Source organism: Amblyomma maculatum, chromosome 8, assembly GCF_055883805.1.
Source record: "Amblyomma maculatum isolate TAMU_Amacu chromosome 8, ASM5588380v1, whole genome shotgun sequence".
Taxonomy (NCBI): domain Eukaryota; kingdom Metazoa; phylum Arthropoda; class Arachnida; order Ixodida; family Ixodidae; genus Amblyomma; species Amblyomma maculatum.
This window is the reverse complement of record NC_139351.1, coordinates 119,695,607-119,709,842: the sequence shown is the minus strand read 5'-3', so window position 1 is coordinate 119,709,842 and position 14,236 is coordinate 119,695,607. Positions and strand designations below refer to the sequence as shown.

The following is a 14,236-nucleotide window of genomic DNA, read 5'->3' as shown; positions in this document are numbered from 1 at the left end:
ACGTGCAGCGTATGTTTGGAGGGTCGTACTTCGACGACGACGATAGTGATGATGCAACTTTTACTTTTAAATTGAAGTTGAGTGGGAGGATTGTAGAGCAGATCAGATTGGAATGCCGGTAGAAGTCAACTCGCGTACTAGCCGGACTCACTTGTATTTTGTGCTATGCTTTTCACCTGTCAGGACCGCCTCCCACACGTAGTATGAATGTCGGTCACTACACGGTTGCAAGCTTGTTCGCATATCCCCATGGTAAACGAAAAATCGAGGGATAAACACCACAACAGGGCAGAGCCAGCGGTATCGGTTTGGGCGAAACTATAGAACCGAAATATAACAACTTTCGACAGGTGTTCGTGTTATCCACAGCCAATAGCTTATGCGGTTTCTCGTTCTATCCTGGCGGTTTTAACACTATTATTCGACCAGATTTTAAAGCCACTCTCCTGTACGGTCATTTTGTGCTGGCTGGTGCACCGCCATCCGGATCTATCTCTCTGGGGACCGCGAGACTGCGGAATCTCCGAGGACGCGCCTGCACCTCAATTTGCCACCATTCGGGCGGTGCAAAATATTTTCAAATATATTTTCACCGTACCATTGCGTCGCTGCAAGGTTATTTGCATTATCAAAAATTAAGGGTCCCTTTCAACGAGTGATATTTGTAATTGATGTAATTCGCGCAGTGTCACACTGTGAAATTCAGTACCCTCGCCCCAAAAGGCGCTGACCCTGTGGTGAGTGTGGTGCGTGACCTACGTCACTGGATGAGGCCGGGCGAGTGTGTAGTCTCTAAGGATACTCATGAATCTTCAGTCCCACTGTAGCGGCGTTTACATGGACCCGACAGGAGCGAGTTGAGTTTAATTATCGGGTCGAAAACCGGTTACCGGGTTCATGTAAACCACGTCGGGTCGGGTCAAGGAGACGACGGGCCGAGTCCAGTTAACTCCCGCGCAAGAAGTGTATTGACTGGACTTGACCCCGCTTCAGGAAGCATGTAAACGCTGTCGGGTTGCGTCGGGGCATTGTGGGAAAGGAGAACAGTACGAAAAACGCTACAAATGCGCGGGAGAAAAAGCCGGAATCGGGTGCCGCCTTCTATTTTCTCGCCTCGGCGCGTAGTGTCGCCGTAATCACCGCTCGTCCAGAGCCGGTTCTGCGCTCGTCGGGTCGAGTCCATGTAGACCCGATAGGGTCAAGTACACTCAACTCCTCAACTCGACCCTCCGCTGTCGATCCATGCAAACAGGGCTTTTACTGCCCCACGTAGTTATCACGCGATATCACACTCCCGCTGTTAGTGAGCATGGTGAGAAAAGGGCACACAGTGAACCCCCACTGCCTCCCAATCTCCTGCAGCGACGCCGTCGCGGTTTTCAGGCCTATTTCTCCAAACATGATCCACAGTCTGAGACGAGCGCGCCTCCCGTAATTCTTTATCTTCCCGCGGGTGATCGCACACGCGTGTGGCTCGGACGTTCTGCCGAGGAGACCGCTGCCGTCGCTTGAGCCGTCCGGTCATCGTAGACACCGCCGCGGGCAATGAGCGCGAAGCCACGCCAGGTGAACAGAACATTCATCTCACCTTTCCGCGAGTGCTTCCCCTTTCAGTGGCTTACTCTTTCAACCCCGTATGCGAGCGGGACGTTCGCTCGCTGCGGGAGTTGCATTTCAGTGCTGTATTTTACCGTGTACCCGGGCAGAATAAAGCTAGCTTGGAGTACGCAACTCGTGTTTGTCCCCTCAGATCCGAACCCGCCGCAGTGGCGACTTTTCGCATCATGGGTTCGGGTTCAAAGCTCTGACTGCTAGGGCTGGAATGCTGAGGCTAGAAGGCGACTTCCGCGTCTAGTTTGGGGCGTTCCTGCAAGCGTAACCCCTAAAGTGTCAGCACCAACTAGTGGGCCCACGTGATGTGAATGTGTGCGCGCGTGTGTGTCCGCAAGTTACGTCTATACGGAACTGCAAAGAGCAATTAGAGAAATATAAAGCTCGATCACTCAGCCAAGCGGAGTGAGAGGCAGAGCTGGCCCGTACGGGTCGCTCTGAGCAGCGCAGCCTGCTCACCAGAGCCCGGGAGACAGCCCAGGCCAATGGTATCCTAGACTGAGGAAATCACCCACGCTATTCCATTAAACTCTCTCTCTCTCTTCAAACGTTATCCTAATTTCTTGGGCGTAAATTGTAAGCAACCAAAATGATAAGCACACTTCAACTGTTTTGTGCTCTCTGTATTAGCGCGAACACAGCGGTGTTCGCCAGCAGCTGACCTTGGATGACTTTCGCCTCGCGTGAAATACTTTGAGTGTAGAAAGCCGATCGACGGTGTGTCAACAGTGAGCCTATGAGCTGTCCGGGGTGCGTATTGCCAAACTATATCCCGTAGGCGCACTGGAGTAGACGACGCTCTCAGCGAGCTAAAAGGCGATTGTTGCTGAAAGATGTCTCTGAACGCAACCTAAAGGTAACATACACTCGCTGTAAACGGCGATTGTTGCTGAAAGATGTCTCTGAATACAACTTAAAGGTAACATGCACTCACTAAAGGCAAGAAACAATTACGGTGAGGGTAATTGCTTAGTGTAACCATCGTCATATGTCAGTGAACGCAACCTAAAGGTAACATAGACTCACTGAAGGCAGGAAATAATTACAGTGAAGGCAACTGAAAAAAAAAATCAGAAAAAGAATTACAGTACAGGAGTCGAACAGATGTTTTAGTGGCATCAATGCACAGGTGGGTGGTGTTAATCCATATAGTCTAAGCTTGCTGTGGTGTTTTATTTTGGTGCGTACATAGTTCCACAACAATAAAACGTTTTCTTGTAGCCTTAACGACAGCCTAAATCAACTCGCTATTAAACACCCTAACGCACGCATACTTCATTTTGGCAATTTCAATTTCCGGACTATTGACTGGCAGAACCTAATCACAACAGGAAACGCAGAAATAACAGCCTTCATTGATGTTTCTCTAAATTCCAATCTTACCCAGTTAGTAACAGAACCCACACGCGTCACATGTGGACCTTCTAACGTCTTGGATTTTATGCTCACAAATCAACATGAAAGTTTGTCATCGCTCACTAATCTCCGCGAAATAAGCGACCGCGAAGTTCTTCACGCAACATTCACTTTCACACCAGAATCTCACAAAATATACAGTAAAACGATCCGCATTTATGACAAAGGCAACTACACTGGAATTAACCATCAACTGCACGCTTTTTTTTTTTTTACTTCCAGACAGCTATGATCGATTAGTTGAAGACAACTGGCTGGCCTTCAGAACCAAAATTACAAAACTAACGAATGGGCACATTCCCATCATCACATTCCATGTCAATCGGAATAAGTCATGGTTCTCGAAGTCACTGAAAACACTGGGGGAAAAAAAAAAGAAAAAGTGACCTTTCCGCTCAGCAAAACGAAACCCGAGCACATACGCATGGAAAAAGTACTACGCGGCCGGGGATATTTATTTTACGTGCATTCATAACGCCAAAAGCACATCTTTTCACTAACATGCCAAAGATACTAACAAATAACCCGAGATTGTTCTGGCGACTGCTTAATCACCATTCGCCAATCACCACACTTCCCAATGCATTTAGAGAGGAGGCAAGCGTCATCAAATGTGCCGATATGTTCAACACCGCATTCTCATCAGTCATATGAAGCCGATATGCCACCATCTGTCATAACTGCTTACCCTTGGACATTTGTGCTTTCCATTATATTTTCTGCGCATGGAATATCTTGTGTGATAGAAAATATTAAGTCATCTTCTGCAGGCACTCATGAAATCACCACCAAACTGTTAAAAAATGCTCGGCATATTTTCTCAGCATATCTGTTGCCACTGTTTTCACAATCACTGCCCACAGGACGCATACCCAACGATTGTAAGGTGGGGAAAGTCGTTCCAGTCTTCAAATCAGGTAATAAAGAATCACCTCTTAACTACCGCCCCATTTCATTAGCCAGCGTATCATGCAAAATCATGGAACAGGTCATCTATTCTCACACATTGAATTTTTTTGACACTAATCATTTTTTTTTTTATCCTTCTCAGCACGGTTTCCATAAGGGTCTATCCAGCGAAACGCAACTAGATATTTTTCTCTATTACTTACATGTTAATCTTGACTCTAACCTTCAAACTGACTATCTTCTTAGACTTTGCGAAATCCTTTGACAAAGTACCTCACAATCGCTTACTGCTAAAGCTTTCTGGTTCACCACAACGTACTGCAATGGAAAAAATTATTTTTAACTAATCGCATCCAATTTGTTTATGTTAACAATGAAGCCTCTAGTTTCCTACCAGTAATATCAGGTGTCCTGCAAGGGTCAATCCTTGGCCCTCTACTATCTTTAATATATATCTATTAACGACCTACCCACGTATGTCTCCAGTAACGTTCATATGTTCTCCGATGACTGTGTTATCTATCGCGCAATTCATAACCCCTCCGATCAAATAGCTCTGCAAAACTACTTAAATTTATACAGGGTTGGTGTAACGAATGGCTAATGGAATTTAACCCCAGTAAATGCAAACTGGTATTAATTAATCGCAAACATCATCCTCTCATGTTTCTTCGTTATTTCACACGCTGGGACTGAATTAACTGAATCTTACAAATACCTGGGCGTAATCTTAAGAAACGATCTAACCAGGAACGCGCATATCACTAATATAATATTTGCTAACAGAAGTCTTCGATTCCTATAACGTCATCTGCGCCATGCGCCACGTAACCTAAAATTACTAGCTTACAAATCACTTGTCCGGTCTAAGCTTGAATATGAAGCGCCCATATAGAGCCCTAACCAAGCATACCTAACAAATTCCTTAGAATTGTTCAGAGTCCAGCCACTAGATTTATTCATTCATGCTACTCGTACAACGCGAACATTATTGCGATTGAAAAGGGAATTTGGACTAACAACCCTAGCTTGTCGCCTCCTGCACCGCCATTATGGCTCTAAACACAATCTTTTCCATGTGGATGTTGCGGGCCCGCACCATTCCAGGGGAGGATGGTACACGGCTGCAGTCTTTCACGAGGAAAGACAGGTGGATGGCCCCACTTTTAAGGCCCCTAGCGCAACCCACGCGGAGGAGGTAGCAATCGCCCTGGCTGCCTACCACCCTCAATCTAAATTCATCCTATCCGACTCGCGAGGGGCCTGTCGGAATTATGAGCTGGGCTGGATAACGCCTACAGCACAAAGAATACTTCGGAGAGCAGCATGGGATCAGGATCCCCAGACCCGATTTCTCATTTGGACTCCAGGCCACCAGAGCCTACCAGGGAATGAGGCCGCCAACTCGGCCGCCCGCGCACTCACTAACCGGGCTTTCGGCGTAGACCCTACCGATCTGGACCAGGACACTTATCCCCTCTTAACTTTTCAAGAAACCTGTGCCTATTACCGGGACGCGCACCGTCAGTATGCGGCTCCTCTCAAGGGGCTAGGGAAAGCGGTCAAAAGAATATTTCTTAGACTTTTTACTAACACTCTACTGTGCCCGGCAGTACTCAAACATTTCGACCCTTCCTTTTCTGGCCTCTGCCCTTTCTGTGGAGAGGTGGCTGACACCTTTCACATGATCTGGACATGCCAGCTAAATCCTTCTCTTTTACCCATAACCCCTTCCCCTACCCGAGAGGACTGTGAGGCGGCCCTGCTCGGCTGCCTGGATCTAGCCGCACAACAAGCGCTGGTCCAGCGAGCTCGTGTGGCGGCCCAGACCAATGGAGTCCCGGAATAAGGGACTCCAGTATTGTAAGGGGGGCGGCCCACTAGGGGTGGCTCTCCAAGCAGCCTCTCCGTTTGCAATAAATGCTTTCCACAACCACCACCGGATCGCAAGTATGTGCTTGTTTCAGAAGTGTTTTTAGAGTTCAATTTATCTCGCGCCCTACATCACCCCTCCCGCACGCATTTCGCTCCGAATCGGTCATCCCCTTCAAGTTGTCTCAATTAGCGAAGTTTTCTATCCACGAAGCAGGAGCGCTCCTTCACCCGCGACTTTACTTGCTAAGACGGGTCCAGCAGAAAGGAAAAAAGCAATTAGTGAACATTCGGTCAAAATACGAAGGGGCAAGTAGAAAGCAATACAGAATCCAAAAATATACCGCTAACACTGCATAAGTCAGTGGAAATCACTTGTTATGAAACAAACGCGTGTAAAAATCCGATAATAAGAAACATTACATGAAAATAACCTCATATACACGGCATTGCTTGAAGCACATTACGGATTTTGTTTGGCCACACTTTCATCAGCCCTACACCGTAAGAATTTCTTGTTTCCCGTATATGCCACCTCTGTGTTCGGATAAATACGTGAAATAAATTTCTTTTTGAGGCGAAGCGTCACTATACCCCACCTCGAACCAAGGTGAGCGGTAGCTCACCTTTGATCTTCAATGAGCCAGAGGACAATGCGTGACTATAAGCAAAGCTCATGCACCAATCGTATAGTGTCTCACCGCTTTTGACCTTTAATTAGAAGTGCGCCATTAAGGGGGGAAAAAAACATCGGGAATCGAACCACTATCCCTCCGATTCCTTGCCGAGCGCACAAACCAGCAGTCCACGTTCGTTTTCTTTTTCCACGCAGGGCTCGGGAGAAACAGATCGCAATTCTTGTCTAGCGTGAGGATCACATCAGCGATAACAATCAAGGTGTATTTCGTTGAGAATGGTGATAGTAACGACAGTAATGGTTTGGTTTGTGTGGCTTCAACGTCCGAAAGAGACTCATGTCATGAATGACGCCGTAGCGGAGGGCCCCGGAAATCATCACCGACATCGCACAGCACACGGGCGCTTTACCATTTTCCTGCATCGAAACGCAGTCGCCGCGGCCAGTATCCGATCCCGCATTCTTAGGCACAGCACTCGAGCACTTAACCACTGCACCACAGCAGCGGGGCAATGGTGAGTAACAAGAAAAGTAACCAACCCTAGATTTTCCTACATCTAGGACTAACAAGGCTAAATCAATTTTTTTTTATTAAGTACACGCCTGAAGTTTACAGCGCCCACCTTAGGAAATACAGTGTCCTAAAACCGCCATAAGCCTTACTTCAGAGTAATATTCCGCAGTGTTGAAAGCGAACGTTTAATTCAAGAAGTGTGTTTTGACGCGGAACGGCTATACTACAACAGTTTTTCAGACATGTTCCGGCAAGCAGTGACGGAGATCAATGTGGTACCAACCTGTAAGCATTTGGGTGAATTAGTCGCGAACTCTAAGGTAACCATCTCAAAAATTAATTCATGTACAATTATGCTAAGAGAACATGAGCGAAGAAAGCGATTAACATTAAAAGGTAGCAGTGCTGGTGCGCTCGTAGAAGCGAACCAGAAGTGCATCGTAAAAACATTCACAAAACTATTGGAACATGTCCATGCAGAAAGTCAAGTGGAGTATGCTATGTCATATTCTTCCTCCGATGCAGCAGTACAAATTCTTTTAATTGCGCTATTGTATGGCGTGCTTTTATTTCACGGCAATCCGCACGCATCACTCGCGAGCTTGCAGGCCGGCGTGTTTGCGGCCCAGGCTAGCGAATATCTGGTGTATGGTGGTGTCACTGGCGTAGAAGAGGTGAAACTTGAGCCTGCGCTTCATAGCGATTAGCCGGTCGAACACCTCGCAGAAGCCACCGGGTGGAGGCTCGGAGATGTGGAACTCGAGCAGGCCCTCGTAACAGCGCACAAGCTCGCACGTCTGAAAATTGTCCGTCATGCTGATGGCAATGACACGTTGGTGGTTCAGGTCGTACTTGCGGTCGGGAAACGTGTACACGGTGATGGTGATGCCGCGGCAGTACTTTTCACGCAACTCTTTCACCGAGCCGATGCACTCAATGCGACCCGCGACCAGGATGGCGATGCGGTCGCACACGCCCTCGAAGTGATGCAGGTGTTCGCAGGCAAGCACTACACTGCTCGTGGGCCGCAGCAGTTCCAGGACGCGACGCACGACGACGCGCGACGAGGTGTCCAGCTCGGGTAGGTCGAGCAGGTAGAGCTTGGGGAGCGCCATCAATGCCAACGCCAGGGACAACTGTGTCTTGGCGCCAGGGCCGTAGGAAGCGACGGGCGCGTCGGGTTCGGCCAGCTCAACTAGTCGCAGCAGGCAGGCCGTGATTCGAGGCACGTCTTGTACCCCTCGCAGCACGGCGAACACGCAGATGGTCTCGCGGCCCGTTAGCAGGTCTAGGAGGCCCCAGCCGTAGGGAACGTAGCCGACACCGTGCATCCACTGGTGATAGTCGCGGGTGAGAGACAAGCCGTCAGACATGTACGCGTCGCCGGCGGTGGGAAACAGCTCACCGCCCAGCATACCGAGCAGCGAGGACTTTCCAGTGCCCTGGACACCGACGAGACCGAAGCACTCGCCGCGGTGCACGGTGAAGCTGACGCCATCGACGGCGATGCGTGCCTGGAAGAAGCCGTACGCTTTGCTGAGGCCGCGGACGACCAACGCCTGCTGGCTGAAGCCGCGCTGCTGGCAGATGTCGTCGACCAGCTTAGCCTCCTTGCCCACGTCGACGTCGATTTCGGAGTCGAACTGCGGGTACCAGAAGCTCGGGGCGGTCTCTTGTCTCTGGGAGCGGAACCAGAGGCGCTGAAACAGGGTGGAGTCCAGGAAGCCAGCAGCGGAGAAGCAAAAACAAGTCTCCAGGAACAGCGCGCACACTTCGAAGAATCCCGTGTAGAGGCCCACGCTAAAGGGCTGGACCATGCTACCACCTGCGGCCAGACGCCAGATTCGATAACTGCGCTTAAACTAGCTCATGTTCTGAGAGCGACAAAGTAATTATTAAAGCGATAGTACTCAACGGATCGTGGGCGCGATACAGTTTTGTCTGTCATAGGAAAAAAATCTAAATCACGCGGTCACTTTATGACCAATAAAAATTCGCCATCTGTAATCTCAGACTGCGTGTATGTGCAGGGGGAGAGGGCTAAGCTAATGGCCTGATAGGAAACTCGATGCGAACCTGACGCATGCACGGCGTTGGTGGTGTTGAGTACCTCGGCGCATAAGAACAGGTTGCAGAGCTGCTGAAACAGCTTCTTTGTAGGCAAAACGCTTTAGAAGCCTGTGTGTGTGTGTGTGTGTGTGTGTGTGTGTGTGTGTGTGTGTGTGTGTGTGTGTGTGTGTGTGTGTGTGTGTGTGTGTGTGTGTGTGTGTGTGTGTGTGTGTGTGTGTGTGTGTGTGTGTGTGTGTGTGTGTGCGTGTGTGTGTGTGTGTGTGCGTGTGCGTGTGCGTGTGCGTGTGCGTGTGTGCGTGTGCGTGTGTGCGTGTGTGCGTGTGTGTGTGTGTGTGTGTGTGTGTGTGTGTGTGTGTGTGTGTGTGTGTGTGTGTGTGTGTGTGTGTGTGTGTGTGTGTGCGCGCGCACGTTCGTGCGTGCGTGCGTGCGTACGTGCGCGTGTATGCGCATACTTTCCTTTACAGCAGCGTACTTTCGTAGCAGTGGCAGCCGTCTGAATCTACCTATGCCTTTCAAGAGTCTACCAGGTTCTCTATAGATTGATGATCATGCAAGCATAACTATGTGTGTGATTTTCCAAATAGAAACGGAACGATCTGTTCCATTGTACCGATAATCATGTCGCACAGGCGACCGCCATATTTTGCAAAAGGATGAAGCAATTAACTGTGAGTGCAACACACAGGCTTGCCACAACTATTCGGTTCTTGAAGCGGCGCTAACGCGAAAGAGGCACTAAGTGGACCTTCATGTGCAAGCCATGGTGGGCACGATGCTATTAAGGCAGACCGTCAGGGGGCGTCTTATAACGCCTTTTATTACGTCCAGCATGTTAACAGAGTCCGAGCGTTCAACGTATGTTTGAAGCTGCCTACGAATTCCTATTTATGAATGAAGCTTTATCATCATTCAGTCTTTTTAGTGCTAGACAGCGTCCTTTTAGTGCGATAGATGGCGCCAGCATCTATACTTACGGTGTCCCACGTAGCGCGAACAGCATGCCTCCAGGCTTTGCGTGAACTGCAGGAAGTCCTTCTCACAGTAACGCTTCAGCAGGAGACCACCTTCCACGCAGATTAGGTTCTCCTTTTGAAGCAGGATCAACTTAGTCTGCGGGTAAATCACGACCACAGCCGATCAGATCAGGGTGCCCCCAGTGATCAAAAAATAAAATACTGCCGAACGTACACTTCCTGAAAGGAATCACATCGAGAAAATGAATGTTCGAAAATGCAGCAGACAAGGTGTCTCGATAATTTTCTGCGGTCATCCTGAACCTTGTGCGTAATAACTGGGAAGCTCAGTTCGCTGCCGACAGTGACCGCGGCCCAGGGACGCTATCGATCGGCGCTAATTCATGTACACAGCTTCTACGACATTGTAGAATCCGTAGACGCTGACCGAGGGCGTAAAGAATTGGTTATAGGAAATCTGAACTGACTTTATTAAGGCACCTAGAAGCAATATATTCATTATATCTTGTGTCGCCAATAAAAACAGCTACATGACAACATGCAGAATAACAGCATCTTATTGATGACGCTACCTATACACGTTCAGATTCGCGTTGATTTTGAACCGGTATTTCATATTCCACTGTTCATACGCATAAGTATATATTCCTCTTCATACCAGCCATCTGCTTCCCTCTTCAAAACACACATAAAGATGGCTGTAAGCATATAGACAGTTGATACTCGCGTTCTTTTTTACGTTTGCAGTACAAATCTACAGTGCAGTACAGTGCCATGATGAGGGCCAATGTTCTACAGTACTTGCTCCTACGGTCGATCTTTACAGATTTCAAGTGGCAAAAATTAGGGAGGTACCTCCAGGACGTAACGGCAGGTTAGTTGTTGGAACATCTCTGTACAGGGAAATGCGTGTCAGCACTCCTGCGGCAGTACTAGTACAAAAACTGATGAAATTTTGGAGGACAATTAATCTCTACCGATTGTACACTGTATGCTTGTTGTAAGCATTCTCTTTGTTTTCATTTCTGCTTTCCCTTTGTCCTTCTTTTTCCATTTCTTGATCTCTTATATTTTTTTTGCGTGTGTTTATTATTAGTATTCTTCTGATTGAATAAGCAGAAAATCGTAATTTCCTAGTCAGCGCTGTGTTCGTCTATTCTTGACTAGCGTTCGCGCTGTTTTTTTGTTTTTTTTTTTTTCAGAGGAAGGCACCTAAGCTTCGCCTTAACTGATTATGACGCAACACTGTCGATGACTCTACTGCATATTCTCGTTGCACTTAGCTACTCCCTTTACCACTAATCCCTCGATTTGTGCCTCTATGAGAGCGCAGCGCTCAAGCACCCGTTGCAGTATTACGCGCCGTATAATACCGTGGCAGGTAGTAGCCCAGCGAAGCCCGAACTGCCATGGCTAGCAGCCGGTACAGTGTAGAAATGAAAATCCTCTACCTGCATTTAAAGGGAAGGAAAGAGGGAGAGACGGTTCATCCTTCCGTGCGTCGGTCCCGTCCGCCCGTCTACCCATCCATCCGCCTACACGGCCAGCTTACATACATACATACATACATACATACATACATACATACATACATACATACATACATACATACATACATACATACATACATACATACATACATACATACATACATACATACATACATACATACATACATACATACATACACACATACATACATACATACATACATACATACATACATACATACATACATACATACATACATACATACATACATACATAAATACATACATACATACATACATACATACATACATACATACATACACATACATACACACATACACGCATACATACATACATACATACACACATACATACACACATACACGCATACATACATACATACATACATACATACATACATACATACATACATACATACATACACGCATACATACATACATACATACATACATACATACATACATACATACATACATACATACATACATACATACATACATACATACATACATACATACATACATACATACATACATACATACATACATACATACATACATACATACATACATACATACATACATACATACATACATACATACATACATACATACATACATACATACATACATACATACATACATACATACATACATACATACATACATACATACATACATACATACATACATACATACGTCCATCTATTTCAATACCCACCGCGCCGCAATCGGAGATTCTTAAATTCTTTGCTCAGAATACTGGATTTTCTGGAGAACATGCCTTTAACGTCATCGAGTTGACTGTCACATCCCACTGTGTGAACAACTGCTGAGTGAAGGCCCCATTTAATCTCTAAGTCCCAATTTCCATCAGCGCGTGTCACAACCTCATTTCCCGGGATACCTGAATTTGCACTCGCATTACACTCGACTCCGCTGTACTTCTCTGAGCTTCGAGGAGATAGCACTCACCACTGCTCGGGTGACGATATACGTGGGCAGCCAGCGTATGGGCACGCTCATCAGGATCTTGATCCACGCCAGCAGGGCGGGAGAGCTCGACGGGAACAGCAGCAGGTCCACCGCGATGGCCAGCAAGGCGCCGACCACGCCTGCACACGTCAATACGCCATTAAGAGGGCCATGATGCATGACCCTCCTTAGCGTGAAGAAGAGGCTTGCCGAGAAGCCCTGCCACGTTGTCCTCTCGATTAGCGTGACAATTCGCAAAAGGGGAACATGCTTTCAAGCGCTATTACTGCACATTAACGAATCACAACAGAGACGTTTGCGGTGAATATGTATTTTGCATGCCTCTCGAAAGAAGCAAAATGGTCCCAGGGCGCCTTCTACGCTGACCTTGCAGGCAGTGGCAGTGGTATTCCTACACAGACCCAACCTTATGGGGTTTATACACCAACCCCTCCCCCCTTGGTTTTTCTGAAGGCAACCACTTACTCGTACAGTAGCTATTACGTCTAGGCTACAGAATGCCAAGACCTGTCAGTGCCAGGTATCTGCTGAGATTGGTATAGGTCAGCACTATTCGAGTCGCTGCAGTATATAAAACTGATGCTAAGTTTGCCGATTTGAGGCTTAGCGCATTGTATGCCATGCCCCAACATGCAACACGCGGTCTAAAAAATCTGGTAAGCACCTGTTTTGTTTGTTTGTGCGTTCGTTCGTTTTTCGGAAACCATTTAGCGCCATACGTATTACGCATCCCATTCGTAAAAGCCTTAGCTTTGTGCCTTTGAAATCCAGGACAAGATCATCAGTGCGATCAGCACCGGGAAATATTTGTAGGCCTGACACCATCTTGTCACGTACTCGCGTTGCAGCTAAGTCGATTAAGTGTAATATATATCTGTGCCGCTTTCAGAGAACTACTCAACTTCTCCCGAAGGTGCCCGCTAAGTATGCCTTTAGCACGTTTTCCTCCCGACATCTTCGACGACATAGCGTGCGCATGGTGTAGTATGTACAAGAGTTCAAACATGAATTCGGCGTCCCTGGATGTCACCAGTATGTTGGGCGGGTATACTTACCGCCGAAAAGGTAAACAGTGGCGATGGTGTAGAATGCCTTAACCGCGTTGTCGAACCAAAACGAGGCCAGGTAAGCCATGCTCGCAGACAGCACACCGTACATAACAAAAATCAGGTAGATGCCAACTGCAACGGTAAGGATTCAGAGAAGGAAGTTTATAAAGCAATTGAACAATGGGCGCACATAAGAGCTCAGCCTAACGTAGCTAAATGTTTTTACAACTAAAGGTTGTAAAAAGTGCTTGGTATCATCTTCGGAGACAGGTTAAACATGGAAATCATTACTGGGAGCGCAGCACATTCTAGGACACCTCAAAGGTGGCGGCTGCTGCAATCGAACTTTGACCAGGTTCTCTGGCAGCTGAACGGACCGCCGCCTTCATCTATCGACCCGGGCAGCGTATACATGGCTCAGTCACCGACAACTTTCAACAATTGCAAAAGAAGCCTCTATCAGTCGCTTCTCTCCCAGTAAAACATCCCGCGTTGTGATTTGTAGGTGCAAAATTAACGATGGAAGATGAAAATTTTATACAAACGCACTGGCATGAAATACAGTTAGCTGTTGGGAAATGATGCTATTCTGTCCACGCGTGGTGATGACTCCTGCTTCGAACAAAGGTCAGGGCTATTTTTTTTAAAACCTAAATACCCTTCGAACTGAGAGGTCC

At 47.4% G+C, this 14,236-nt stretch overlaps 1 protein-coding gene across 1 annotated transcript in view; it reads right to left on the bottom strand.

The window, feature by feature from the left end:
- Nucleotides 1-7,011: 7,011 nt before the first annotated feature.
- The window catches only part of LOC146182326 (phospholipid-transporting ATPase ABCA3-like), a 42,733-nt gene continuing 35,508 nt past the window's right edge, over nucleotides 7,012-14,236 (bottom strand). The window contains exons 19-22 of the mRNA XM_084575930.1: nucleotides 13,566-13,691; nucleotides 12,490-12,629; nucleotides 10,004-10,139; nucleotides 7,012-8,784 (exon numbers count right to left, since the gene is read on the bottom strand). Of these exons, the coding sequence (XP_084432056.1) occupies nucleotides 7,550-8,784; nucleotides 10,004-10,139; nucleotides 12,490-12,629; nucleotides 13,566-13,691 (1,637 nt within the window). The 3' untranslated portion in view covers nucleotides 7,012-7,549. The remainder of the gene's footprint in view (nucleotides 8,785-10,003; nucleotides 10,140-12,489; nucleotides 12,630-13,565; nucleotides 13,692-14,236) is intronic.